This window comes from Cordyceps fumosorosea (assembly GCF_001636725.1).
Source record: "Cordyceps fumosorosea ARSEF 2679 chromosome Unknown scaffold_60, whole genome shotgun sequence".
Classification (NCBI taxonomy): Eukaryota; Fungi; Ascomycota; class Sordariomycetes; order Hypocreales; family Cordycipitaceae; genus Cordyceps; species Cordyceps fumosorosea.
Window position 1 is genome coordinate 19795 of NW_017387360.1, and position 26388 is coordinate 46182.

At 50.0% G+C, this 26388-nt stretch overlaps 8 protein-coding genes across 8 annotated transcripts; 3 read left to right on the plus strand and 5 right to left on the minus strand.

Moving 5' to 3' along the window:
* Positions 1 to 566: 566 nt before the first annotated feature.
* Positions 567 to 1913, plus strand: ISF_09632 (glycosyltransferase family 17; the record flags this gene model as incomplete). Its single annotated transcript, XM_018853233.1, has 1 exon — positions 567 to 1913. The coding sequence occupies one exon, from the start codon at positions 567 to 569 to the stop codon at positions 1911 to 1913; it is 1347 nt and encodes a 448-aa protein (XP_018699571.1).
* A 2109-nt stretch (positions 1914 to 4022) lies between these two features.
* Positions 4023 to 4708, minus strand: ISF_09633 (hypothetical protein; the record flags this gene model as incomplete). Its single annotated transcript, XM_018853234.1, has 2 exons — positions 4023 to 4045; positions 4108 to 4708. The coding sequence occupies 2 exons, from the start codon at positions 4706 to 4708 to the stop codon at positions 4023 to 4025; spliced, it is 624 nt and encodes a 207-aa protein (XP_018699572.1).
* Positions 4709 to 5292: 584 nt separating this feature from the next.
* On the minus strand, positions 5293 to 5685 carry ISF_09634 (hypothetical protein; the record flags this gene model as incomplete). Its single annotated transcript, XM_018853235.1, has 1 exon — positions 5293 to 5685. The coding sequence occupies one exon, from the start codon at positions 5683 to 5685 to the stop codon at positions 5293 to 5295; it is 393 nt and encodes a 130-aa protein (XP_018699573.1).
* Positions 5686 to 7319: 1634 nt separating this feature from the next.
* Positions 7320 to 7874, minus strand: ISF_09635 (hypothetical protein; the record flags this gene model as incomplete). Its single annotated transcript, XM_018853236.1, has 1 exon — positions 7320 to 7874. One exon carries the CDS (start codon positions 7872 to 7874, stop codon positions 7320 to 7322), a length of 555 nt encoding a protein of 184 aa, XP_018699574.1.
* An 839-nt stretch (positions 7875 to 8713) lies between these two features.
* ISF_09636 (allergen Asp F4-like protein) lies at positions 8714 to 9472 on the plus strand (the record flags this gene model as incomplete). The annotated part of the gene is made up of 1 exon (XM_018853237.1): positions 8714 to 9472. The coding sequence occupies one exon, from the start codon at positions 8714 to 8716 to the stop codon at positions 9470 to 9472; it is 759 nt and encodes a 252-aa protein (XP_018699575.1).
* Positions 9473 to 10602: 1130 nt separating this feature from the next.
* Positions 10603 to 11760, minus strand: ISF_09637 (hypothetical protein; the record flags this gene model as incomplete). The annotated part of the gene is made up of 1 exon (XM_018853238.1): positions 10603 to 11760. One exon carries the CDS (start codon positions 11758 to 11760, stop codon positions 10603 to 10605), a length of 1158 nt encoding a protein of 385 aa, XP_018699576.1.
* Positions 11761 to 18374: 6614 nt separating this feature from the next.
* On the minus strand, positions 18375 to 20343 carry ISF_09638 (hypothetical protein; the record flags this gene model as incomplete). Its single annotated transcript, XM_018853239.1, has 3 exons — positions 18375 to 18557; positions 18698 to 18768; positions 18855 to 20343. 3 exons carry the CDS (start codon positions 20341 to 20343, stop codon positions 18375 to 18377), a joined length of 1743 nt encoding a protein of 580 aa, XP_018699577.1.
* Positions 20344 to 25084: 4741 nt separating this feature from the next.
* ISF_09639 (Ribonuclease H-like protein) lies at positions 25085 to 26020 on the plus strand (the record flags this gene model as incomplete). The annotated part of the gene is made up of 1 exon (XM_018853240.1): positions 25085 to 26020. One exon carries the CDS (start codon positions 25085 to 25087, stop codon positions 26018 to 26020), a length of 936 nt encoding a protein of 311 aa, XP_018699578.1.
* Positions 26021 to 26388: the final 368 nt, after the last annotated feature.

Sequence of the window (26388 nt, forward strand, 5' to 3'; positions counted from 1 at the left end):
GAGAGGGCAATGGCCGGAGCGTGATGTCTGGAGGGGATGGCCGAACTTGATAGACCACTACCATAAAGGTAATGTCATAATATAATTTCCATTGAATTTGCTTCTAACTGCTTTCCAGACTCGCTGTGGAAATATCTGCCATGCTACCGACACGGCGACCACAAGGACGCAGACTGGACTAGACCCCTACCATCTCACAGCTGCTGTCTCTCTAGCGTACTCAACATGGAGCTCCCAGAGGATGCGGATGTGTCCGATCAAAAACAGAATGTAGTGCTGTATAGAAAAGAAGAAAACTAGCGCCATTTCAGCCGTAGATAGGACGCTGAAGACCTGGGAATGGCCTTCAAGCCAGCTGGTCAATATCAATACAAACTAGCAGAGGAATCCGCTTGTACTTATGGAGATAGTTCCGATGAATATGTGTTATATAGGGTTGGATACAATACTGCACAAGGACGTAGTGTATGTAGGCAGCACCACCGGCGGAACTACCAGCTTCAGGGAGTGACTGATCCCTTCTATTGCCATGAGCATCTCGGCTCATTCTGCTGACCAACGTCGGGATGTGCAGTACTGTAGAGTGCTTATCATGTGACCGAATGGCTTTCAAGAAACTACGTGGGATTTTGACCGCTCTGATCGCGACGAGTCCTGAGTACGGCAGGTTGAGCGGACCTCGGGCCAAGGATTTCCTTACTTGCCGACGGCAAATCACCGCAAGGAAGGCGGCCTCGGAGTTGGCACAATTTCGGAAACGACAGCACTGTATTGCAGGATCTGGTGTCGCCCCTTTCTTTATAAAACGGTGTACGCCAAGGCAGGAACCTGGCGCTGCTCCCGAAAACACTCACATCCACACAGTAAACATGAGCTTCTTCAGTCGGAGATGTCGAAAGCAGCTATCAATGTCCATATTCGCAATCTCCTGTATCTGCTTGATGTGTTCCATCCTGCACTTGGTCTCTCGGCAAGCGCGAAGCATTGGTGGATTGACAACGCAAAACTTCACGGCGCTGTGCAACCACCATGGGTGGCCGGAATTTCCAAGACAGACAACTACGGTTCGAAAGGTCTACGACATGTTCCTGATCAACACAGAAATCGACTGGTTAGAGATCCGACTCGCCACTCTCTATCCCGTGGTCGACTATTTCATCATTGTGGAAGCTAGCAGGACTTTCACTGGCCTGCAAAAGGGTCTCCTTGTGAAAGAAAGCTGGCCAAAATTCAGTCGATTTCACGCAAAAATGGTGTATCACGAGGTTACATACCCTTCTACCTTTACAGCAGCAGATGCGTGGGAAACAGAAATCTACACCCGGAACGCGTTGCTGAACCAGGCTTTACAGAAACTGGCTGGCCAACAGAAGCCGCAGCAACAAGACGTGCTCGTTGTAACGGATGTGGATGAAGTACCCAAGCCCATGACGCTGGAAGTCCTCCGCCATTGCCAGTTTCCTCGTCAAGTCACATTACGGAGTCGTTTCTACTACTACAGCTTTCAGTTCCTTCACAGAGGTGTGGAATGGTACGGCCCGAAAGCTACATTCTACGAAGGAGAGAATACAGTTCTACCGCACGACTTGAGAGCCAGCCAGGGCCTGAAGGCAGCCGATCAAGCCGACATGTGGAACGCCTCGTGGCACTGCTCTTCCTGTTTCGGCACGATTGAAGAGTTTCGAGTCAAAATGAAGTCGTACTCTCATACCGAGCACAACTCGCCCCAGTACCTGGATCAAGACTGGATAAGAGCTCACGTAAGGACCGGAAAAGACATGTGGGAACGGCCTGGCGAATACTATGAGCAGATTGCGGACAACACGGACGTACCGCCTTATATTCTTGACAACCCCAAGAAGTATAGTTACATGCTGAATAGGAGCGGAGAGAATGCTGGTTTTCTGGACTAGCCGAAGCCTGTCACGGTTGGCCTCCAGAGGTGGCAGATGGCTGGACGCCAACAGTCTCTGCAGACGTCGAATAAAGCGCTTGCCCCTTGCAACTTGCCCGTCTGTTCGACGATTGGGAGATCGCCGGTCGTCTTACAATGCTTTCTCACTTCCTTTTTGACCCTTTTGCACGTGTGTTGCAACCTCGTAACGAGCACCGTACAGCCACGTTAGGGATAACTAGCCTAGCCACAGCAGCAAGCCAAGTGTTACCCACCGCCACCACGTAGAACGCAAGGACAGCAGTGGGTCCAGCGGTCAGTCCCGAAGTACGTCAAGGCAAACAACTCCCTGAACGTCTCGGAGTCACATGCACAATGCGTCAACTAGTCAGAGTTCTCAATGTTCTTACTGACAGTATTTCTAGCTTTTCTCTCCGTTCTTGGTCCGACACGAAATAGATCGCACCGACGTCTCGTCGGCCACGACGCAGGCACGCCAACGGCCGGTGGCCCGCAGAACAAGCTCGTCTTGACAACCATGATGCTGGTGCCGCCTCACTCGATGACAGCGTTGCTGGGTCTGCAATCGATTACAATTCGCTTCTGAGACGAGACAGAGGTGTGTGGGAGGCACATCTGCTCTCGAAGCTGGTGAACCCGGCCCTCCTGCCCCTGTTGCCTGCCAGGCAGCCATGTCAGTCATTTTGCCAAGGTCTGGCAAGGCCAGCAGGACAGTACCAGTACTTTTCACCGTCCCAAGTCTCGTCCCCGTGGCATCCTTGCACGCCTGCCAACGTCGCCTCCCAGAGTCCGCACCCCTGTGACAGAAGTCACGACTTGCAGCTTGGATCATATGTCCGGCGCCGCGACTCTACACCCCGTGTCCCTTACACCCCTATCTACCAGGACCATGTCCAAATCCTCTTTGGCTTTGCCACCTTGTACCTTGCGCGCCCGCGGCGCGCGTGTGCACCACGGCATTTCTAGTTCTACCGGTGTGAACGCTCACACAAACTCGACCTCGGAAAGGAAGTTCGTGTCTACGTACAATGTCCCAACCCGTCGGGTGTGTGGGCAATTGGAGATGAACCTGCTCAAGATCACTGCTGCGACTGGTGCCTAACTTACGATGATGTTTGACAAGATGCGTAGATTCATTTGAATTGCCCCACGAGTTGTCGGAAATGTTGCCCAACCTGGCAGTTTCTCGCCACCCTGGACTCCGGCGAGCCGCCCCTTGCACACTCGTTGAACAGCGCAAGCAGCTCTTCGCTGACGGAAGCCGCTCCCAGCAAAAACTACCAACTGAGAAGAAACAGTGCTCTTCCAATTGACGCGCGGCTACTGCGATCGGAGGAGGATCGCGTCATGGAGTTGTTGCGAGAGCCACTGCTTGCTTACGAAGTGTCTGACGAAAGTTTTGTATCCGTACACGGTCTTTGTACAAAGGTAGTAATCCCTGCACAAAGAAGAGGTACCCAAGTCACCACATAAAATAGAAAATAGTAGAACACGTAAAGGGAAGCATACACAAATGGTTGAAAATAACTATCTAGTATTCATTCATTCATTCATTCATTCAGTTTATTACGCCCGGTGAAAAAGTCCAAGAGGGCAACTATAAGCCTATGCTATGTATCCAGTCTGAAGCTAAGCTGTTACTCAAAAAGCCCATGAGTCATGACATGAAATGTCTGCTCCTCATAGCTATTGCCTTTACTGTCGCGATTTCTCGTGAGCGGTATTTTCTGAGCGGACTTGCCTGAGGACTTCTTCCCCAAGTGTTTAGTATCCTATTTTCGGCAGCTAAAGCGGTGTCTGCTGCATCAGGCACGAGATTGAACAGGCGGGCTATAGGTTAGGCGTGGGTTAGTGCTTGGTTAGTGTTGCAATCTGTGCGTGGTGTTTGTTCTCAAGACGTCGCGTGGCCAGTGCAAAGCGGATCGCCGCTTGCACTGCCTTCATATTCGGTTTCCAATCTGGTCCATCTGACAGTCCCTTTCCTCCTAAAAAGAATGAAATGTTTCCTCTCTGAGTTTCAGTGCACTGATACATTTTTTTTCTGTGAGCTTCCCATCTTGGGCATCGGAAGAGGAAATGTGCCACCGTTTCCCGTTCACGGCCACATTCACACAGCATTGACGATACTGCCTTGATTCTGTACAGCGAGTTGTTCAGTCTTGACATGTCTGTCCTCAGCTGCGATAACGCACTACGCTCCGTCCATGGTCGGTTGTCATATAGCTGTCGAGTGTGCGCACCTGGGAGGGCTGCATCCACCTTCTTGGTGTGGTTGCCTACCCGATCCGGCAAACTCCTCTGAGTCTCGATTCTCTTTCTCTCGAGGTTGAGGGTAGTGGATTTCATAATAGAGGCCTGGCGACTGGGAATGGAGCCCTGCTTAGTCGCTTGCCTTGCCTCCCGCTTGGCCAACAGTAGGGTCTTGTCTTGGCTGGAGCTAGGAATCCAAACTACCAATATGTCATTTCCGTTTTTCCATAGCCGTTTGATGCTATTGTAGATAGAGCGGACATGTTCCTGACCGGAGTGTTGTCGGGGGGTGCGAAGAGTAAGGGCGACTGCCTGGTTAGTGGTTAGAAGTGCCACACGGCGGTGCCTGACATCAGGCATGCCGGTTAATGCGTGTGCCAATGTTGCCAATTCTCCTGAGTATGGATTTTGTTCGGCGCTCCATCCCACTGTGAGCGAAAAGGTGCCGCGTCGTGCCTCGCCGTCGCCGTTGGCCGTAACCTCGATCGCTCCGCCACCTCCCACCACGTCATTTCGTGCTGAGTTGCTCACAGCTATGCACATGTCGCAGCTTATTTCGGTGTCCTTGTTATCTAGTATTATATACAGTAAAACCCGAAATGGGTGTCGCGGGTGTATTTGGGGAAGGGCAAGCGCTATTTTTGGCTGGTGGACTGCTCAGTACCTCCCCACTACTTGCACTAACAATCACTAACAGTCACGAAAGAACGACACCCGGAAGCTGCAGCTCACAGTACGACTGCCACAGTCGCCGTCTTTGCCCTTTGATCTACCATCTTAGAAATAGCCACGGGTTTTTTTTTTTATAAAAACAAAAGAAGGAAAAGGAAAAATAACAATGGCGCCGCCACTAAATATAGCAGATCAGAGTCAGATTGAAGCTATAATAAAAGATTTTTCTCGACACACTTGATGATTTCTCAGGTTAAATTTGAATTTCTCCCAGCATTTAGGCATCTCAAGGTCGAAAATACGATGCCAAAAACCGTAGAGAATGGTAAAATTCCGCGGAGGTTGAGCTACCTGCTGTACGATCCTCAGCTTGTCAGCATCATCTTTCTAGGGATGGTACTTGAGCCAGCTCTGTATAGTTCTGCTAATTGTTTAAGCTAAGTGTAGCTATGCTTTCACTTTGTGAGCGCCGCCGTGTAAAACTCGACCAACTTTGGCGCTGACTTGTCCAAATCGTCGTAAAGTTCAAAATGATTCTTTCCATCAACGACAAACAGCCCCTTCGGCTCCTTCGCACCCTCCACGGCAGACTTGCTGTAATGTAGCGTCTCCGCATCCGAACCAGCGATCATAAGCAGCGGTCGAGGGGAGATCAGATGCTGGAAGCTGAAGGAGTCGTAACCAATCATTAGGTCGTAGCTTGACAAGGGGACACGTTGGTCTGATCTCGGGTGGTTGCCACGCTTAGTGCCGTAATACGCAGCACTGACGGTGCCAAGGGCTTTGATGCGAGTATCAGATTGCGCAGCATAAGAGGCGTAGCCGCCTGATGCGCATATACCCAGCATACCGATGCGCTCCGAGTCAACTTTTCCCTGCAGGGTAGTGCAAAAAGACTTGCGTCATCCATGTCCCTATTAAAGTCGTGTCAGTTAGTATTTCATGCAGCCAGCTCGTACATATCTGGAGCGTAGGTAAGACTCAAAGAGCTAACTGTAGTCACAGCTATCGTCCTACCTAGGTTGGATGATCTTCTATGAAGGCTTGCCAATGATTGATGCTCCAATCTACCGAAAATCGAAAGTTGATTTACGGTACCGGAAATGATAACTAGACAGGCATATCGCGCTCACTCTATCTTTCAAATTGAGCGTGCGCTGTAACAGCTAGAAACGGGCGCCTATTAGTGGGTGTTCACAGGCCATCACGCTAAACAACAGGTCCTTAGGCCTTCTTTCAACAAGAGCCAGATCGCAGTTCAGGTCCGTCCGCCTACCTGGCCAGCAAAGGATCGAGAGGAGATGGTGTTTACACCATACATGTGCAGGGATCTGACCAGGCTGGCCATTCCTTTCTTCATCGGCACGGAGCATGCCCCTTCGACGTCCCAGGAGAGGGGCGTGAAGGGTATGGTGTGATGTGTGTGATGGCTGTGGTATGACGAGGCGTGACAGGGTGTGACGGGGTGTGGTGGGATGTGGTGGGATGTGGTGGGATGTGGTGGGACGTGTTGTATCTGTGGTGGAGAAAACTGAGCCAGTCACGAGGAACGGCACAGGAAGGCAGGCAATGAAGGCTGTTTGTGGAAAAGTAACGCTACATAACGACCAGGGGACTACGGGGGCGGAAGGACGCACCGTTTCCACTGCTACAATTTGCCATGGCCTGGACCAGCCATCATGTTCTCTGTTGTGGGAAAGGGCCAGGCACTTTTCATGATCCAGCTCGTATGTCTTCATCTCGTGTGGAGCGTCACCGCCCTCCGAGGCTGGCTCGCCTCCAGCGCCAGGACGGCGACATATGTCCGGGAGGACGCATTCATGGACGCTGCATAGACGCTGCTGTTGAATGCTCTTGGGGCTCTTTGTATCGTGCTACACACTTCACGCTCTTGCTAACGGATAGTCATCCCTACAGCTTCTCTACACGAGTCTTGCCGTAGTCGCTCTGCCAAGGGTTTGAACTCCTCCAGCGAGAGATACTCTGGGCTCTCTGATTGTTGCATATAGCATGAACTGCTGCCTGACCATCTGGGTAGAAATATGCAGTTCCAGATACCTACATTTTATTCTTTGTCCTGTTCTCTCCCTCGCATCATTCAATCGACTGTGGCATGTCTAACGTTTGCGACTAAGCCCAGAAGCTAGCCCGGCCTTCACTTTGGGATGTAGTTCTTTTCTACAGAGCAATCTTTGAAAAAATACGTTTTCTGAAGAGTAAAAATTTTCTGATTCCTTTCCCCCCAAATCAAAACTTTGACTAGTATCGAAAACATAGCAGCAGGCCAGGTCTTCTCAGTATCAAGGCGGGCGAGTGACAGGTGTAGTCTACTACCGGCAACACGCCTTTCCAAATGCTCTATAATTTCCTCCGTCTTCCCCGCCTGACCGGTGACTTCAGTGGCCATCGAAAAACACAAGCTCCGTCGGCGCGTGCGCACGTCTGCAAAACAGAATCACGGAACAGACGGTACGGACAAGGCTCAAGCACCCCACGCGTTCACGTAGTACTTGCGCACGGCCGACCCGCCCTTCAGGTCGCGGGCGTCCACGCCCGAGCCACCGGTATTGTTTCGGCCTGTGCAGCTGACAATGACCGCCGCAAAGGCCGCGACGCAATACTCGACCTGCACGTCGCCGTCGCCTGCGCCGCCGACGTAGTATCCGGCCCAGGGAGACGAGGTATTGTCGCCACGGTGAACACCGTCGAGGTGAATACGTAGGCGTAGGCGGCCGTCGCCAGGCTTGCTCTCGAGGAGACCATGCGTCTGCGATACTCCCAGCGCCTTGTCCCCGTTAGACGCGCAAAAGTGACGAATCTGCGCATCTTCGCTACCGCCGCCTCCATCACCGACTCTCAGTAGTGGACCAGAGGTGTAGCACTCTGGATGGATCAGCATCGCTTCCACGCTCGACGTGGCGGCGGCGGTGGCGCTGGCGGCGGCTGCACTCGGCGTCTTGGTTGGGGTCCTTGCCCATGCAACGCTCGATGACGCCATGAACACGGCCAAGAGGAAAGTTGCGGACGGAAAATACATGTCGTCTTCTTTGTCTTGACAAGATTTCAACGCAACGCCAATTGCGTTGAAACATCTGGAGGGCTGCCTCTTTTTATGGCTACTGGCCTAGTGTCTTGAAGCCGGTGGGTCTACCCCGGGACCGAGAGCTCGACTCGCGCGAAACAAGAAAGAAACTCGTTTCTTTTGTTGCTTAAGGCGCTGACCGACGTCCACAACTTGATTGGGGAGAATTCCCAATTTAGCGGCCCACATAACCGGTTTTCTTTCATCCAATTAGTGTACGCTGAACCTGAACTACCCTGTACCCGTTCGTTCCGTTCCGACAGGGTGACATTACGTACCTACCGTAATTGTTGCCGATGTTCTTGCCAGCGTTGTTGCCGGCTATGAGCAGCCGCTGACCAGCTCAGGAGGTATATGAGTGTCAAAATTGAATTCAGAGGATGAACAAAGATACGCTACATACTGTAGCAGCCTTTGAGCTAAAAGAGGAAAAGCCATTTCAGAGTCACAACTAATTGTTACGGACTTGCCCGAGCTTCTTTTCCTGGTGCGGTGTTGGATCTGTGGCACGGACTAATAAACGTATGTCTTAATAGAGCAGGAACTGAAGCCCGAAATGGTTGTACTGTAGCTCCTCGAAGGTCATTCAGAGACTTGCATGTTGACGAGCTCAGACGGCCGGCTTGTCCGCCTTGCCCTTGGTGCCTTTCATTGGCCTGAGCATGCTGGGCCAAAAACGAGAAGGTCTCAAATAGATTCATCGCAATCTCGAAGCACTTGGAAATATGCATAGGTGCCTCAGTTTATAAGCTATGCGAATGAGACCATCAACAACGTAAACTGCTAATTCTGCAATGAAATCCCGCGCCCTGATTCTGCTGCTTGGCGGAGCTGGTAGTCTTGCCAGCCAAGGCTCCGTCCATGTTGAACAGTCCATCGATGCCTCCAATGGCTCCACCTCTCCTATGCGCGGCCCTCTTGCAAGGTCGAGCATGTATATCCCATTCTGTGGCGGCCAAAAGCGCGCCACCTCCGCCCAAGTTGCCTACGTCGGAAACACGGGCACAGAAGAGCACTACGGTTGCAATATGATGCAGATTCCAGCAAATATTGCATCTCTATATAAGTATACCATCGAGTTCATCAATTCTGGTTATACAGTTCAGCAATGTAAATGCTGGAATAAGATCGGTCCTGATGGCGGTATCAATGGTTTCTTTGCTGGCAACGAGGCTATCACTTTCAGCTTGGCCGCCAGTGGTCAGCAACTCGTCGCATTTGATGAAAATTCGCAGATCGGCTGTGCTTGTCATGCTGGCTCTATTCCTTTGACCCCATTTGGTGAATTTGCATCAACTTGGGTAGAGGCCGACTTTGGTAATGAATTGAACCAGAAGCACTCCGGTTTCGACGCCTCATGCTTGGTTGCCGCTAAACACGGTCTGGACATTCCCGGACTAAGTGTCTGTGGTGGCTCACAAAACACATGTTCTACCATCTTTCCCGGTGGGGCCGGTGAAAATGCCTATGTAAAAGGTATGGAAGATTTGAACATCGTGGCGCCGATCGATCCTGGTCCTGTAGCACTCACTGTTAAAGTCGACATTGTGTAAAGTCTTTTGCTCCCTGACATAACATCTAGCTTCGGCAATCCTATTTGAGTACATTTTCTATACGTACGACCTCGAACTTCTTCTCCTTGTCCAAGGACTTCGCAGGCCCTTGCGGTAATGGCAAGCCTCAAGGTCAGGAGAGGGAGGCTGCGGGAACCTAGATGTACATTCCGCAGATTTTGCGGGTTGTGTTGTCACATTCGCGGTCTAAGTCTTGTTATCAGCTATAGATATACAGTTATCGCACGCTGAGCTCTCCATCAGACCAGTAGACATAAAGTCTACGCATGCAAAAGAACATGCAAAGACTGCGTAGCTACTGTATTATAAGTGCTACATATCTCAAATAATCACTTCCCCCTACAACACAAAATATCCAGTATCGCTGCTACTATGGACACGGTTTCGGGCCTCTGACGCTTGATGAGGTTGTCGACCCAGCGCGGTTAGATGCAGTTATGAGCTCGAGAAATTCATCAGCTACGACATGCTCACAACAGTAGGTAAAGTATGTATGGATATGCGTGTAATTTGTTGCCTAGGGCGGTTCAGACCGGCGTACTCATGTACCGAGTATATCAGGGCCCAACTGACAAGTTTTTGATCGAAGACTTCATGACCGAGCTTCTGCATTTTTGCGAACCATTTCCTGGACGAAATTCGGTCATAATCAGGGACAATGCATCAGTCCATCGCTCGCCAAAAATCAAGAAAATGTGCGACGAGGCAGGTGTGCTGTATGTTGAGCTATCCCCATATTCTCCGGATTTTAATCCAATAGAGGAGTATTTTTCCAACCTCAAGACCTTCACCAAGAAGGCATATAGAGAGAACCATCAGGCCGCGGAGTACGATTTCGGCTTCTTTTTGAAGTGGTGTGTCGAGGTGGTTGGAGATGATGATGAGTTGGCTAAGCGGCTGTTTCACCATGCTGGAATTCCCATCACATATCCGGAGGAGTACTAACATTCTCGGCATGTTTTACCTCACGGAGCAGAGAGCCGAGGGCGGCGCATTCTCATTCTCACACGATGGCACACGGCGGCACAAGTAGTTGGTTGTCGGGAGAGCATTACAATTATTGTAATTAACGACTGACATAAGAAAGAAATTGACAATCTGTTCACACACTAATCTCTTCGTCGCATGATGCTTGTTGCTTTCTTGTATCTCTTTATGCCACCAACCAAGTGCATGGCGCTGCCAATCTTCACGTTTCCCCTTGCCATGGCAGTGACGACCATTTGAGGGTACTCCTCCATGGAGTTCAACTCGAAGCACTGCTCTCTTGCAAACTTCATTCCAACCTCTAGTTCTGCCCTGCTCCTGTCACTCTGCACTTCGGCCAGGAGGAACGTGAAGTATTTGTTGAGCTCTTCGACAGGATCGCCCGGGGAGTCATCAGATCTACCCAGAACCTGTTCCAGGATGTGGCTAGGGATTGCAACGCCGACGTCAACATCAGCGAATGCTTCCCCCTCTTTCATATTATCTTTGAAATAGTCATTGATGGCCTCGAGATCTTTATAATGCAGCTTGTGGTGATTTCCGTGACGATCCACCACGCAATGTGGCCCTTTCTTACAATATCTGCCTCTACAGCGATGACGCTTGTAAACGCGATTCCATAGGCCTGACTCAGCCTTCATCCTCTCCCTCTGAACCTCGCTCTGAGTTTTTCTTTTTTTCTGCCCAGAACGTGCGGGCGCGGCAGACTCGCTGATAACTTCCTGGTAGATGAACTCCAAGGAAACCGTTATCTTCTTGCAGGCCAGAAACAACCAGCCAAGGCGTTCAATGTGCTGATCAACAGCATTCCATCTGATGTTGTAACCTGATACCTTGTCTTTCAGGCCACGGCCGCGTGTATTCTCGACCGATATAACGACGATCGTTTCATCACACGCGTATTCTCGTCCTGGAAGCCGTTCATTATTTGATATAGTACTCTCCAGTTGTGCCTGGAATGTTTCTTTCCAGTAATCACTTGGTGCAAGGACAAGGTCATCGGGCTGATCGTTTCCGGTGATCGGTCGGCGTCTAATATTGTCCCGGAGGGATACCTTCCATACAAAATCGTAATGGACACAGATAGGATTACGCCTATCGTACAGCCTGTCGGCTTCCCAGTTAATCAATCGTAGTAGTGGGAGGTTTCTCTTCGTTTTTCCGGTGTCGGCTCGGTTGGGCTCCTCGGCAGAGGTGTTTACGCTAGGACTTCTGTCTCGTCCGGGGGTTCGAAGGTCATACTCGTCCAAAAACTCAAGATTAGGATCTTCCATTTCCATTTGGTCTAGCACAGCGAGTGGCAAACGGTAAAAGAAGTGGCAACGAAGCACGCCGCCAGGGTGGGCGTAGCGTACGTGGGCGAGCGAGCGGAGCAGCGACAAATGTGGACACGTGGCCTCTACACTAGCTTCCAACGACTTCTACGGGCTTCCATGGCTAAGTGTACTCTCCAGACCAAAATGTTGTGAGCATATGATGTTTCAGTCAAAATGATAGAAAAACAAAAGGAAAATCGCGAAAATCGAATTAAAAAAGCATGCAGTTTTGAACGGTGTGGACACTAAGACATTCGCGGGGAAAAGATCTAGGAACGCCGGTGAGATCGCCCACCATTTCAGGGGCACCATTTCAGGGGCAAGTGCCACCAAATACGGGTACAGTAGGGCTGAGATGCATAAATTTGCTGGTTTGCCAAGGCGCCTTCGGACAGATGAGGAATGTGTTTCGAGACAGTCGATTCCGGCGCAGCTTCATGCCAAAAAGCTTTCTGCCTTACAGAACGCAGGACTATGAGCAAGAAAGACTTGGTAGATATTTAGTAGAGCATTAAGCAGCAACCGGCCATTAAGCCCTGTTACGAGCGGGCAAAAAAGGTACTTAGCAGGTACACGCTATTTTTAGCTGCTGCCCACTAAAATTGTTGTGTAGGTGCGACCCGCGACACCCATTTCGGTTTTTACTGTAGGCGTTTAAAGATACTGTGTTTTAGTGTGATGTGGTATGATGTGGACTAAATCACGAATTGTTCCATTTGCACGAATGGCGGTACTGTACCTTAGGTACAGTAGTAGAAAACAAGACATAGTTAAAAGCCATAAATAACCCCGCATTCAAGTAAAAAAGTAGGAAAGCCGCGCGGGGCAAAACCTACTCCAGGGAGCACCCGGCTGCAATCTCCTTAAAGATTTTCGTCCTTCTCAAGTCCTAGCGATATCTGTCGCGATGTTCCCTGTCAATCGACCCTGATGGTTATGTCGTGTGGTTTTCCGTGGCAATCTCCGCCAGTCCAGAATCAGGCAAACCACCCACATATTCAGAAGAACTTTCAGGGCCTCTTTCTCGTCCAATGCTCTTTTAACCACCACCATGATGACTACATAATCCGCAAATCTCTTCATTGATACTTTGTCGTGTGTCCTCAGCGCATCTTGGAGGTCAATTACAACTTGGTCTTCTTTACTTGCGTGCAGCATCTCAGCGAGTTGTGCATGAGTACTAGCGTAAGCCCAAGCTTGCTCCTTGAGGTTGAGATCTCTGCGACTAGGCAAGAAGACGATCTTTGCGCATCTCCTGAGGAATTTCAGCACAACAATGCTTCACGGCCTGTTAACCCTCCCTCTGCTCATCTTCCAATATATCTTTAGGCCGTTCTGCGCAGCGGTGTTTGCCGAAGGTTGCGCGGCGACCATTGCCAGAAACTATCTCCAGACACCGTCAGGATACTCCACCACACCTCCCAGCGGCGGTCTCCAGGCTCACTCATTCATTGTTTATTACGACCGGTGGCTTCCATCCAATAGGGCTCACTGCCGCTCAAGAAAGGCGGCAAAGAAGCTACAGCGTCGCAGGGTCCTGGCGACCGACATCGTTGCTGTGCACGCTGGGCAAGACATTAGAATCCGTCATTGCCGAAAGAATCTCGCATGCGGTGGAGACGTTTGGCCTGCCTCCGACCAACCACTTCGGAGGACGCAAGCAATGGTCTGCAGAACAAGCGCTACTGTTGCTGCAAGAACTAATTTATGCGGCTTGTAGAGGAGGACGGGTGTTGAGTCTCGTCAGCTTTGATATGAAAGGTGCATACAACGGCGTGTTCAGGGACCGACTGCTTCGAAGGATGCGGGCAGGAGGGATGCCAGAGAAGATCGTTGGGTAGATTGAAGCCTTTTGTTCCGATCGAACAGGATCGATCCAACCGAATGGACATGACTCCGATGTGCAAGATCTGCCGCAAGCAGGCCTACCGCAGGGTTCCCCTTTGTCTCCCGTCGCATACCTATTCCTCAACGCGGGCCTGGTGCAATGCCGAATGGATGCGAACGGAGGAGCAATCGCATTCATTGATGACTTCACCGCCTGGGTAACCGGCCCAATAGCGCAAAGCGATCTTGACGGCATCGAGTCGATAGTTGAACAAGCCACGAAATGGGAAATGCGGAGCGGAGCGACGTTTGAGGCGAAGAAAACGGCAATCATACACTCTACGCGCAACGCACGAAAGGTCGGCACAACTCCCATCGTGACCAAAGGGCAGCCTGTACAGCCCAAGGACCACACAAAGATCCTTGGCGTGGTCATGGACGCCCGGCTTCAATTTAGACAACACATCGCTAGGGCCGCGTCAAAGGGCCTCGAAGCGGCCATAGAACTGAAGGTTCGCAGCCAGTTGTGGAACTTGCTTCGAATGGATGCCTGCAAAGACAAGTTGATGGGACCGATTAACCGCTCCAGCGTGCAGGGGGCAAGCTATCGTGGGCACGTTCATGACCGTAGCGACGGCCGTTGCGAAGGCTGCAGCTTTTGATCCGTTTGGTCACCCTGCTGAGCGGATTTGTTCCTGCAGTGTGTGTGCATCAATCCACATCTTGATCGCTCGTCTTGAACAACGCTCCCGCGCGGTCACGATGTGGCTTCGGCAATGGCTGTGGCTACGGTCATGAACGTGCCCACGATAGCTTGCGCCCCTGCTCGCTGGATGCGGTTAATCAATCCAACCGACTTGTCTTTGAAGGCATGATATCTCATCACTGCAGAGTGCATTTTGAACAACTTAGGACGAAAAAGTATTACTTTCCAACTAATTCCCGTGGAAATTCTGTTCCTGTCGCAGACCAAAAAAATGAAGGAATTATAATACACTTGGGGGTTTTTTTTTTGCAGTTTACAGGTGGATCCGATCGGGTTCGGTCGCAAAGGAAACAAAAAAGCACTGTAAAAGTATTTGAGTATACTTTTTGCAAATTTTTATATATGCGAGTAGTATGAGGCTCAATGATTATTTTCTTATCAATTCTGGATGGTTATAGTATAACACTGGTTCGTAAAGGCGCACTCTTTCTCAAAACGAATATAGGATGCGGACACACACACACACAAACACAGAGAAAAAAAAACATAATGCGACACAACCATGGCAAGACGAGCAAAAAAAAAAGTTTGGTTAAACGCCTTAAGTGTCCAAATAAAGGTACAAAGACAAAAAAACTTTTTTTCTAAACCCCATTTCTTCTAGAAAGCACGCATACTGACATGGTAATGTACTAATAATAATTTCATCAGCTAAAAAGCGTAGACACCCGGGGCGAGTGCGCTATTTTGCCCTCTGTTCGACACATAAGGATGTACCAGCAGGCCGTATGTTGTGCGTACATCGCCCGCGCCGTTTATCACGTCGTCTCCGAGGCGTCGCCCATGCAAACCCCGATGATCTGGCACCTCGCCTTCAGGTGGATTGGTGTGCCAAGTAGCCATTAGTCGGGCCAAAACAGCCTCTTGGATACACGCCAAATTACGGAGGCCCAAACTACTCGCGGTTTGATCAGCCCGCCGACGACGAACCCGAAATAGTTGGCGTAGGAAATCCTAGAATAGTATTTGGGTGCTCAGAATTAGGCCAGTGCAAACGCTCGATACAGTTCGCGTGGCAAAGGAATGTGACCTACGAGTGATCCGGAGTAAGATGGTGCGTACCATCGTCTCGGGCATACCAGCAGTTGCGCGAAGCCAGGGCAGATGATCACTCCTCCCGGTGACATCTCTGGGCCGGTGCGAGATTGGCAATGCGTGCCGTCACCATGCCGCATCATCGCTGTCCAAGACGAGTCGCGCCCCGGTCTGAGCAGCAATGCGGCGGCATCATTTTCTATACGGCAGAATTGTCCTAGCGCAACCGTAGTTTGAAGCCCACGGTTGGCGGAGCCAGTACTTTCGTACGACGACCCCATCCACGGTTGTGCCATCGAGCAGTGAGCTGTCGTCCACCGCATCGTCCGCATCGTCGTCCACATTAGCGTCCCTGACCACGGCAGCGCCGCCGAAGACGACATCGAACGTTTCTGCCCATCCAAAGGGCGCGTCTCCCTCGGTGTGTACCTGTACTCATAGCTAGTTCTGGCGGCCTTTTATAGATGGCTTGAAGATTGTCGTGAGCCTGGGGCTCTCTTTGATCCTGCTTATATTCTGTACGAGGACACCAATTTTGGCTTCCAAATCGACATCTGATTTGGATTTTGCGTCTCGAATGGCTTGGAATAGAGCCGAAATGATTTCGAACTGGGATTTCGAAAGAAATGCTTCGATCGAGCGCGTTTTCTGGTGCACGAAGCTGTCCGCCCATCGCGTCTTTTGGGCTTCACAGGTTGATTGATCAAGTCAATCGGGGAGCTCATTCCGGACTGAAAGTTGGCCAAGGAAGGGATCAAGCTCCGAAATTATCGGTTGAGGTGAACTGCGACAGAAGCCAGGATACTGGCGACGTCACAAAGGAGCTTCTTCAAGACTATTTCCAACTGTTGATGTTTCTGGCCAAATAGAAAATCAATTTGTAGAGCCTGTGCAAAATTCGGTCGACTTCCTGGCCGAAATGCACCTGGTGGGTTTTGACGAGGCTAGCTGATGAGTTGAGGGCGAGGCGAAAAGAAAGGGCATTGGGGGAGCTTCCAAGGACTCAAAGGAACGCGCTGGACGACAGACTTTATACTTTCCTCTCCGTCCACATATCTGGTCGTCAATCTCAATCAATGTCACATCCACTACCTTTTCATTAGCGCCACCAGTTTCACATCATTTAACTGACGTGTAATATTACCCCTTCATCCCCGAGCTTTACGCAATCGTAGTCTGAGCATCCTGTCAGGGTATGTTGTGTTGACTGGCCTAATTCCATGCTAGTCGACAGGCCGTAGTTCCTTAGGGCAGCACTGGTTTCGGGCATTGTTGCTATGTAACAATACATACGGCGAAACGAGTGTCACACTTTTGGCTACAGTACATAAGAACCATTTTCATTGATTTACTACGCCCGGTGACTTCCAGCCAAAAAGGCTCACTAGCTATGCCTAGGTAAATGTTTGACTACCGGTATTCGCACTCATCCATTCCACTTATTCCTTTCGTTTTCTGATCGCTTCCATCCCGGCAGCTCGCGTTCCGTGTTTATTCACTGATGACTGACTAGCTTGAGAGCTATTCCCCAAGTGTTCGGAGTCCGATCTGCAGCGACCGAAGCGTCGCTACTCATGTCTGTCATGGATGTGGCCGCATTGTATGATGGAAAAGCCTATTCTAGTTCTTTGCTTGTTAGTTCGAACCTTCCTATGGTGAGTGTAAATTGTGTCGTTGCTCGGATGGCCCCCATGCTTGGTTTCCATTTCGGTCCGTCTGATGCCGACTTTCCTCCTAGTCGGTGTGACAAGTCATCCCATCTCGTGCTCATGCATGCTCGTAACTCTTTTCGCTGTTCATCCCATTGCGGGCACTCTAAAAGAAAATGTTTGACCGTTTCTCTTGCCTGCCCGCACGTACATTTCTCCGAGGGCACTGCTTTGATACGATGGAGATACTGTATCCGTTCAATCTTGCCATGTCTGTCATTGCGCGAGTGTAGAACGCTCCCTCCATGACCATTCGTCATAGATCTCCCGCGTTTGGCTACCGAGCAGCGCCACATCTATTTTCTTGGGGAATCGTCCTACCCCTTCGGGTACTGTACTGCATACATCGTGCACCTCTGAGTTTCATTCGTTCGTTGTTCAAGGTTTTGGTCTACTGGGAACGGAGCTTCGGGTACCACGCCGTGCTGCGTGGCCGTCTTTGCTTGTCTTTTGGCCGTCTTTGCTTGTCTTTTGGCCGTCTTTGCTTGTCTTTTGGCCGTCTTTGCTTGTCTTTTGGCCGTCTTTGCTTGTCTTTTCTTTGCTTGTCTTTTGGCCTGTCTTTTGGCCGTCTTTGCTTGTCTTTTGGCCGTCTTTGCTTGTCTTTTGGCCGTTTGCAGCATCTTGTTGGTATTCGGCGAGTCCCATCCTACCGATACAGTGTTCGCTTTGCTGGATAGCTCCTCTACCGAGTCGTAGATGCATTTGATAAAATCTAAACTCTTGTCCTGATTGTTGGTGGGGCCGGCTTAGCACTGCTAGCACTCCCCTGCGCGAAAAAAGCGCTAAACTTTGTCGCTTGCTGTCGGGCAGTTTATGTAACATATAGGCTATGGCCACCAACTCGACGGAGAACAGATTCTGTTCTGACCTCGGACCGAGCGTGAAAGAGAAGACTTCCTCCCTCGGCTGGTGGATGACTCCACCAACTCCCACCACGCCTTTCCTCGCCGAGCTTGTGTGTGTATGTGTGTGTGTGTGTGTATGTGTGTATTAACGTCTTTACTGCGTCCTGGAGTAGGCTTTTAGACGTGCTATAGAGCTACCGGTAGCTAACGTGCGACCGTACCACAAAGGCTAAAGTTAATAGGCAGCGCGCGACGACTGAAAATCGAGGACAAGGCTGCACTGTTCGCTAGCACGCGGCTAGGCATCCAAATCTAAAGCATGATGTCGCAGTCCTTACTGATCTTTTTTCCATTTTTTTTTTCCACAACAAAGCCTTGCCAGAGTGGCAGATACCTTTAGAGGATTTGTCTGAAGCGGAAAGCGTCACCCGCCGGCAAAGAGGACTGTGGGAACTGGTCGATTTTGTCGATAGCCCTGCGCACGTTGCGGTGGATGGAGAAGACGCAGCTACCAGGACATACCGTGTAGTACAATTGTGCGGCCACAATCAGTTTTCGCAGGCACACATGATCACGTGGCTAATATGACCATATACTACATCATATATTGCCCATATTATATTGAACCTCGTATGATATGACATGGAACTTGGCCATGCCATATGATATGACTATCGAAAACATCACCATATATGGCCATATCACACTATCTTACACACTGTGCACGATGAGGCATTGTAAAAGACCTGAACGGGTGGTTGCGTGATGGGATGGAGACGGTCTGGAGATTCTGATGAGATGGAGTGACAGTTCAAAGCGCGATAAACAAGACTCCGACGGCCGAACCATCGATCTACCAAGCCCATCTAAACAAACCTTCTGCAAACAAAGTGCTTCTCGGGTAATGGGTGCACCCTCTCACGTTCTGCCACTGTATACTGACGAGATTGGCGCGTCGGTTTGTCAGCCATAGTTCGTCATTGTCGCTGGCTTCGGCCTCGCTTTCTCGATCTATAATCTCATTCACGGTCATATTGTATAGCCTTCGAAAATACAGTTCATTGAGCCACCAGTTTTGGTTGGCTTGAACTTTGAGAACTTCGTGACTGAAGTCGATGAAGTACGAGTGTTCGTCAAATAGATTTCGCCAATGGGGATGGCTTTCCTGCGCATCGACAAAGCCTCTCTGTCGATATTTTTTCATGGCTTTGCCTACTGACTGAGGGTTCTGGGCTTGGAGCCGCCAGAGGTGCATCTTTCTGCTCTTGGCAGACCGATAGAGCGTGTGTCCCGCGCACCACCCACCGATAAAACATTGGATATGGCTTCCCCAGAACCTCATCAGTATCTCAAATACGCTCGACTTATTGCCATAGTAGCGATTGGTTATCAGTTGGACCCTTTTGATGGTCCCGTTCTGCGTTTGGATCGTACCGTTCACTACCAACATGCCGCCACCGTAGCCCATGTTAGTGCTGTCATCCTCAGATGTCTCACTGAGGGGGCTGGGCAAGCGATCGGGACAGGTCTCATCTTTGCCGACGTGTGATGGTGTTTTTGTTCCCTTGATGGCTTCTTCGATTTCAATCTTTCTCTCGCTTATTTGCAGAATGCAGCTTTCTATGATGTAGTGCGTCGTTCCGTCCGTCGCGACGTACTTCGCTGCCGCAAGCTCTGCTTGCTCATCGATCATTCCCTGAGACCTGGCCGCCTTGAAGAAGTGGTATAGGTTGCGCTGCAAGATACTGTGCTCGCCTTTTTCCTCATTCAGGGCTATATATCGAAGGAGTTGATTCGATATGTAGCAGTATCCAGATTTCAGAGCCTCATCAACTTCGTCAGCAGCTGACTCCAGCCAAAACACCCCACTCTTGGCTAAGAGAAGCATCATTTCGACCACTGAAGCCCTATCTATATAGAAGTCCATGTCCGAGTTTTCATCCGTAGCACCGGAAACAAATACTTGTAAGGCTTCGGAACCACCCAAGAAACCGCCTTCTTTCGCTAGGAAGCGCAGAATCGCGAGGGGATCTTTGAAGACTGCGCCTAAATGTTGAACGATTCTTGGAAAAGTCACCGCATGCTGGAGTTGGGTTGTCGTATCTTCCGGTGGTCTGAAAATGATGTCCTGATACGGTTTGGACGTGATTTCGAAATTGAAGCTCAAAAGATAAGCTACCGCTGTCTTTTGCAAGCTCCTTGTACCCTTATATTTCGGCGTCAGTGTATCTACCCCACCGCCATTGTCGTCCAACTTCCTCGAGCATGAATACTGTGTTGCCCTCCAGTTATCAGTTTTGTATACTCGCTCCGAGTACTTCAACGTTTCTTTGCTGGGATGTAGAATTGTAATTGTAAAAGACATGGTAGATAAGTGAGGGTGATAATCCTCCCTCAAACGCTTGCTGCTTTTATAGGCATTAATATGATTGAACGCTTCCCAAGATAGCCCGAGAATAGTCTAAATCAAGGGTATTGGCATATTCACGTAACAGAGTCTATTTGCAACTGACGGGTGTCAAGTGCTGTGCTCTGAAAGTGCTTCGCAAACTCTTCTGCAAGGTCACAGTCTAATTCCTTCACTGTTGCTAATAATACATATGATATGATATGGGCAATATGAACACCCTCGCAATATTAGTGTACAGTATTGTCAGAAGGGCCATGTTGTATTTCCCCATATGGAACCCAGACATATAGTATTGTATTGCCAAGAACCCAATATATTGCGAGTATCACAATATAGACAATATTTTACACGTGACTCCCGTCAATGAGCCATCATTCGGCAACCACAGCTCATATATTTCTGGAAGTCGTGTACTCTTGGACACGATTTCAAGCACTCTAGCGTTTCCATTACATCACTTCCCAGTCGATTATGACGATCTGTCACCGTCAACTTCGCAGCAGAGAAAAGTCGTTTAGGCTCGGCAGACATTGCCGGGATAGACAAGATATCAACCGCCATTTTACTCAGGTTAGGGTAGTTCTTTTGCTGCGTCTCCTGTGTCCGTTGATACCTATGTGCAAATCTAAATACAGTGATCAGTTTAGTTCAATTCCGTGGTGGGATGAGCATGGTCTTCTTACCCAATTATTTCACACGGTGCAATGCTCACTTTTCGGCAGCCGATGTGTTGACGTGTTCACAAAAGTAAAGCTCGACGGAAATCAATATCGTTTCTAATACACGACCACTTGGGGACTGGCTGCGCCACGCACGAATGCATCGCTCTCGCCAGCGCGCTCACAGTGTGTCGATTCTGAACAGCCCTCGAGTTCCCTCCTCCGCCGCCAGGAATCACAACGGGACCATAGAAAAACGCACTGCCGTGGCATCGAAGCAGAGGACCATGGTCCGCTGTGACCGCTACGGACCCTATGAGTACCTCCGATCGATAATACCATCGACACTGCTTTTGTGCAACAATGCAGGCTGGCGACCTTTGGGCGCAACTCAGGTCCAAGGCATAACCAGCACTACCAGCGAGGGCAGCAGCGACGACCGTGACGTAAGCCCACCCTTCCTCCGAGACTATGTGGCGGTATGGGAGATGATTACGGTGCTGACTCAATACACAACGGTGAAGTGGTTGACCTTGAGATCAAAAGCGCCCGGAAGGACCTCCGAGCTGCAGTCGCGCAACGACGCCCAAACGAAGGGAATACCGTCTACATAGGCAATGTCTCGCCCATTGAAGGCATAGGGCCGAGGGGCCACCGTTGTCGCAAGTGGTGTTCCGTACGTTCCAGAAGACAGGTGATGCGCACCCTGACATAATTCGCGTGCGATGGTGCCTAGGTCACACCGGAATCGAAGGCAACAGTTGTTTCTGAACGGCAGGTGACGTCAGCAGCTCTGATACCAGAGGCTGAAGCTACCAAAAGCAAATATCAAGGGATCAAACATCACAATGTAGCAGTAGTGTTGCAACGCAACAAAAGCAAGCTGCAGGCAGCTTGCTTGTACCTATAAAGAGGTCTATCTAATCTCTCTAGATAGAGAAGAAGTACACTTGAAGAATCACATTTTCAACTGCAAGGAGCTGGCCGACCAGCTCGCTAAGGAAGGTGCAAAAATGCCATTAGGAGAGAAACTACCTACAGTGTCCTACTGCAAGCGCCAAATGCTTAGCCTATTCGCCATCGCATTCCAAAGATAGTGGAGTGCGGTTGCCCACGAAAGCTGTCACAGGCTCGAATTGAAGGCGGAACTGAAGAAGCTTTCTGAACTAACGGTTCAACGACGCAGGCTTATAGCCATCAGATGAATTGTCGAGATACTCAAGGAGACAGGAGTGTTTATCCAACATCAAGGAGAGGTCTTCAGAGGATGAATCGAGTAATATGAATATCTGCCAGGTTTGAGACCGCGGTCCCTGACATCCTTCTCAGAAATTTGCGGACTGCCACGTCAGCGGTCTACCCAGCAGCGAATGGCTAAGGTCAACCTCCAAATTTTTCGGGGAAATTCTTATCTCTACTGACCCATCGCATGGCGTAGCCTTCTTTCGTCACAAATACAAAAAACAGTTTATGTATATACAGATTGTGCATCTACTATTGGTGCATTCAATTTAGATACATGACCGGCCAGCCTTACCTGAAAGTCTACACGCACAAGTATGCCCTCGCGCGAGCTTGTAGACTGAGTCGGGACGTGGAGTGGCCATTCTCTTGCAAGAAGCCACAGATGTCCAAGAAGATAGATAAAAACAGGAAGGCGAAATTCTTCGGACCTTAGACTTTGAAAGTCGTTTGCGCAAAATGCGGCTCGCGTGGCTACCACCAGGCCAATCAACTGGGCTGGCCTTGCACATCTACGGCGGAACCGTACCTCACATCTACTGTACCACGTTGACAGTACATTCAATGACTTCCAGAGCATATTCTAAAATCGGGAAGCAGCCGGCTCTGCCGATAGAGATTGACTCATCAGAAAGGAAGCTTGACCAGCGTCTCGAACCGCTACGGAGCATGCGCTGCGAACAAATTAGAGGAGATGCGAAAAATGGTCTATCGGCCATTTTCGTGGCTTGTAATCCAGCAGGCTCATGCTGCTTCGGGAACGGGCAAGAACGATTGTGAAGAAATGAGGCACGGTATGAGTGCTCCCGAAGGTGACGCCGGGCTGATGTCGATAAATTACCAACACCGTCTCGGCGAGAATCCTGAATACGCACAACCGAACAGGGGGCCGTACGGCCTGGGAATCACCTGTACCGAACGAGCGCGTGGCCTTTTCGACTGAGATAGATGTTGGCGTTGCCCGCACATGCTGGAACCATTGATCCTTTTGTTAAGTCGGTCGAAATGTCTATGTGTGTCGCTGGCAACATCCGACGTTGACCAGCGCTGCCCTCAAATCAAATCACATCAAACAAACTGCCAAACAAATCAAACAAACCAATGCCAAAATATTTATCAAACAAACAAATATGTAATTCTTGATTTGACTTGCGTTTGATACATTTGATTCGACTCTGTATTTGTTCAGCCGCTGCACACATGGGAGGCCGTCGAAAGCAACCCCTACCCTGGACATCAACCTGGTTGATAGCAGGGTACATAAAAATCGCGATCGTGTTCCTGAACAACCTTCCTCTTACATCTACACTGGTACCCACCTTTGTAGAGAGAATTTTCAGCCACCCAAACGCACGCCCAGTAGACATCAGCACCGAGCGAACCCTTCAGCGCTCTTGCGCAGCCGCAGGCAATGGCGATCGGCTGGGATTCATCGGACAATACAAACTGTTGCAAGCGGCCAAGATACAAGCAAAGACTGCAACACAGCAAGGCACGGCACCCGAGGTTCAGTTTCCGCTGATGAAATCCACAACTTTGAACATTGAACGAAGAAAAATTGAAGGTGAACGGTGTTTGCCTGAAGACGTAGGAAAGTTCTCCAAGAAGATTGATGCCGCTCTTCCTGGGAGCCACACACGTGAGATTTACGAGGAATGGTCATGGAGGGAGCGCTCAGCGCTTGCCCAATTGAGAACAGGCATGGCAAAACTGAATAGCTATCTCCACCGCATTAAGGCAGTGACTTCTGAACAACGCGCATGCGGGCACGCGAGGGAAACGGTGGAGCATTTCCTCTTCCAATGCCCGCAATGGAACGAACAGCGAAAAGAGTTGCGAGCAAGCACGAGCACGAGATGGAATGATTTGTCCCTCCGGTTGGGAGGGAAGTCGGCATCGGACGGAGCGAAATGGCAACCGCGCGTGGGTGCAGTTCGAGCGACGATACGGTTTACACTTGCGACAGGACGCTTTGACAACTGAAAGGAAACCAGCCTGGCTCGACATTTTTGCTACACGTAAGGTAGATCAACTTCCCGTTACACAGCGGTCAGCATCGACAGACATGGCTTGTGACGCTTCGGTCGCTGAAAATAGGACTCCGAACACTTGGGGAATTGCCCTCAAGCTAGCTAGTCATCTACAATAAACAAAACTAGATGCGGACAGTTGGTGGGGAAGGCAGCTGCAAGACGATCAGCGAGAACACGAACAAGGATGAGGAAATGAGGGACAGCCAGAAGTGTACTTAAGCATAGCTAGTGAGCCCTATTGGCTGGAAGCCACCGGGCGTAATAAACAATGAATGAATGTAGCAGGCTAGACATAGACCAACAACATCATTAGGCCAGATGAGTAGTGTTAAAGAGCCGATTACCAGTATCAGTAGTTTTGGTTCCTGTAAACTTGTTGCTTGAGACTCGCAGGGCTACCAGTCTGACCCGATGTTGTTCCATCATTGCTCGTAACGCATGACCATCAGCTACTGCTTCCTCCTGAACCACTCCTGCCACAACTATAATGTTTGAGAGATCTTGTTTAAGCCGAGTGACATGATGTAGGAAATCCATGATACTTTTACCACTATTCACCACGGAATCGACAAGAATCACATTTCTTTGATTCTCCAGGTGGTAGTCCTTGATATTTTCTGGATGAAAAGCATGCAAAAACATAGCTTTCGGAAATACCTCATTGATCCCGAAGGCCATAGGCTCTCCCCCTCGCATGAGCGCTATGATCGTAGTTTGCAATTCGTGGGCGAGGCGGAACCCAGCAATTTGGTGGCCTTGCACATGTGGTACGTTGAACTCCTCAACTCCAATGACTTCTGTGAGAAATTGGATCGCCAAAAATTTGCCAGCATTCTGGTGAGCCTTTCTCAGCGCGATTCCGGCGACAGAGGCATGTTCGATGATTGTGAGGTGGATCTGCCCTCGCACCGGCCGCAGGAGAGAGTGATACCGGAACACATTTCTGGCACGTACACGAGGCCAGGCAAGCCGGCAGGTGCATCTGCGGTGGCAGACATCGGGGACGATCATCGTCGCTACCTGAGGCTATGTATTATCAATGCGTGGCAGAAGCTCAATGAGTATTACATCAAGCTAGGAGAGTCTCCGCTGTTCGCGGCATCGGTTATCCTTCATCCCGGGCTCGGTATCAGATACCTAGAAATAAACTGGGCAACGGAAGAGCAGCTTGTATGGGTACGAGACGCCAAGACGGGGCTCTCGAGATACATTGACAAGTGGTACCGTCCGTTGGTGCCGCATGGTTCCTGCGAGACATCTACCGGAGGGCCTGCAACGATGTTGGTAGCTCCTGACAAGCCACACGAAGCGAGCGACTTCAGACAATGGGTCATGAGTAGAATGAGCAGGGCGACAGCAACGGGCAGTGAGCTTGATAGGTATATGCGGCTGGAGTCTCAGGAGACGGATGACCCAGTCCGATGGTGGATGGCACACCAAGGGTCGTTCCCGGTGCTCAGCCAGCTGGCGCTTGATGTTTTGGCCATACCGGCGATGGCTGCAGACTGCGAAAGATCGTTCAGCCTTGCGAAATTATCATTGACATCGCAGAGGCTTTCGATGAGTTCAACAACGCTGGAGGCGCTGCAGTGCCTCAAGAACTGGACCAGGCACGGGGCTGTGAAGTTGGGATCCGCCCGTTTACATCGCGGGTTGAGCGACGGCGTTTGTGATGTAGTCCATCTGCCCAGCATTTGATATATATTTAATCAAATATTCCAAACAAACAAATATGACTCAAAAATTCTTCAAACAAACAAATATAGGTCCGGATTTGATTTGTTTGATTTGAGGGCAGCGCTGACGTTGACACCCAGGGGACTGGAAAAGGTCACTGGGAAAGCAAGTAGTACGTCATTTCTGGGTTGTTCCCCAGTCACTTTTCAAGGCCCAAAACCTTTAGAGTACAGAATTTTTTCGAGCACAGTACAGTACCAGTAGCCTTGGCGCAGCAGAACGGTATAACGCACATTACGAACAGACACCATCCACCACATAGTATAGTACAACGCATGAGAAACAAAGAAAAACATCAAAGTACATAAAGATCGTCATTCACAAAGCTC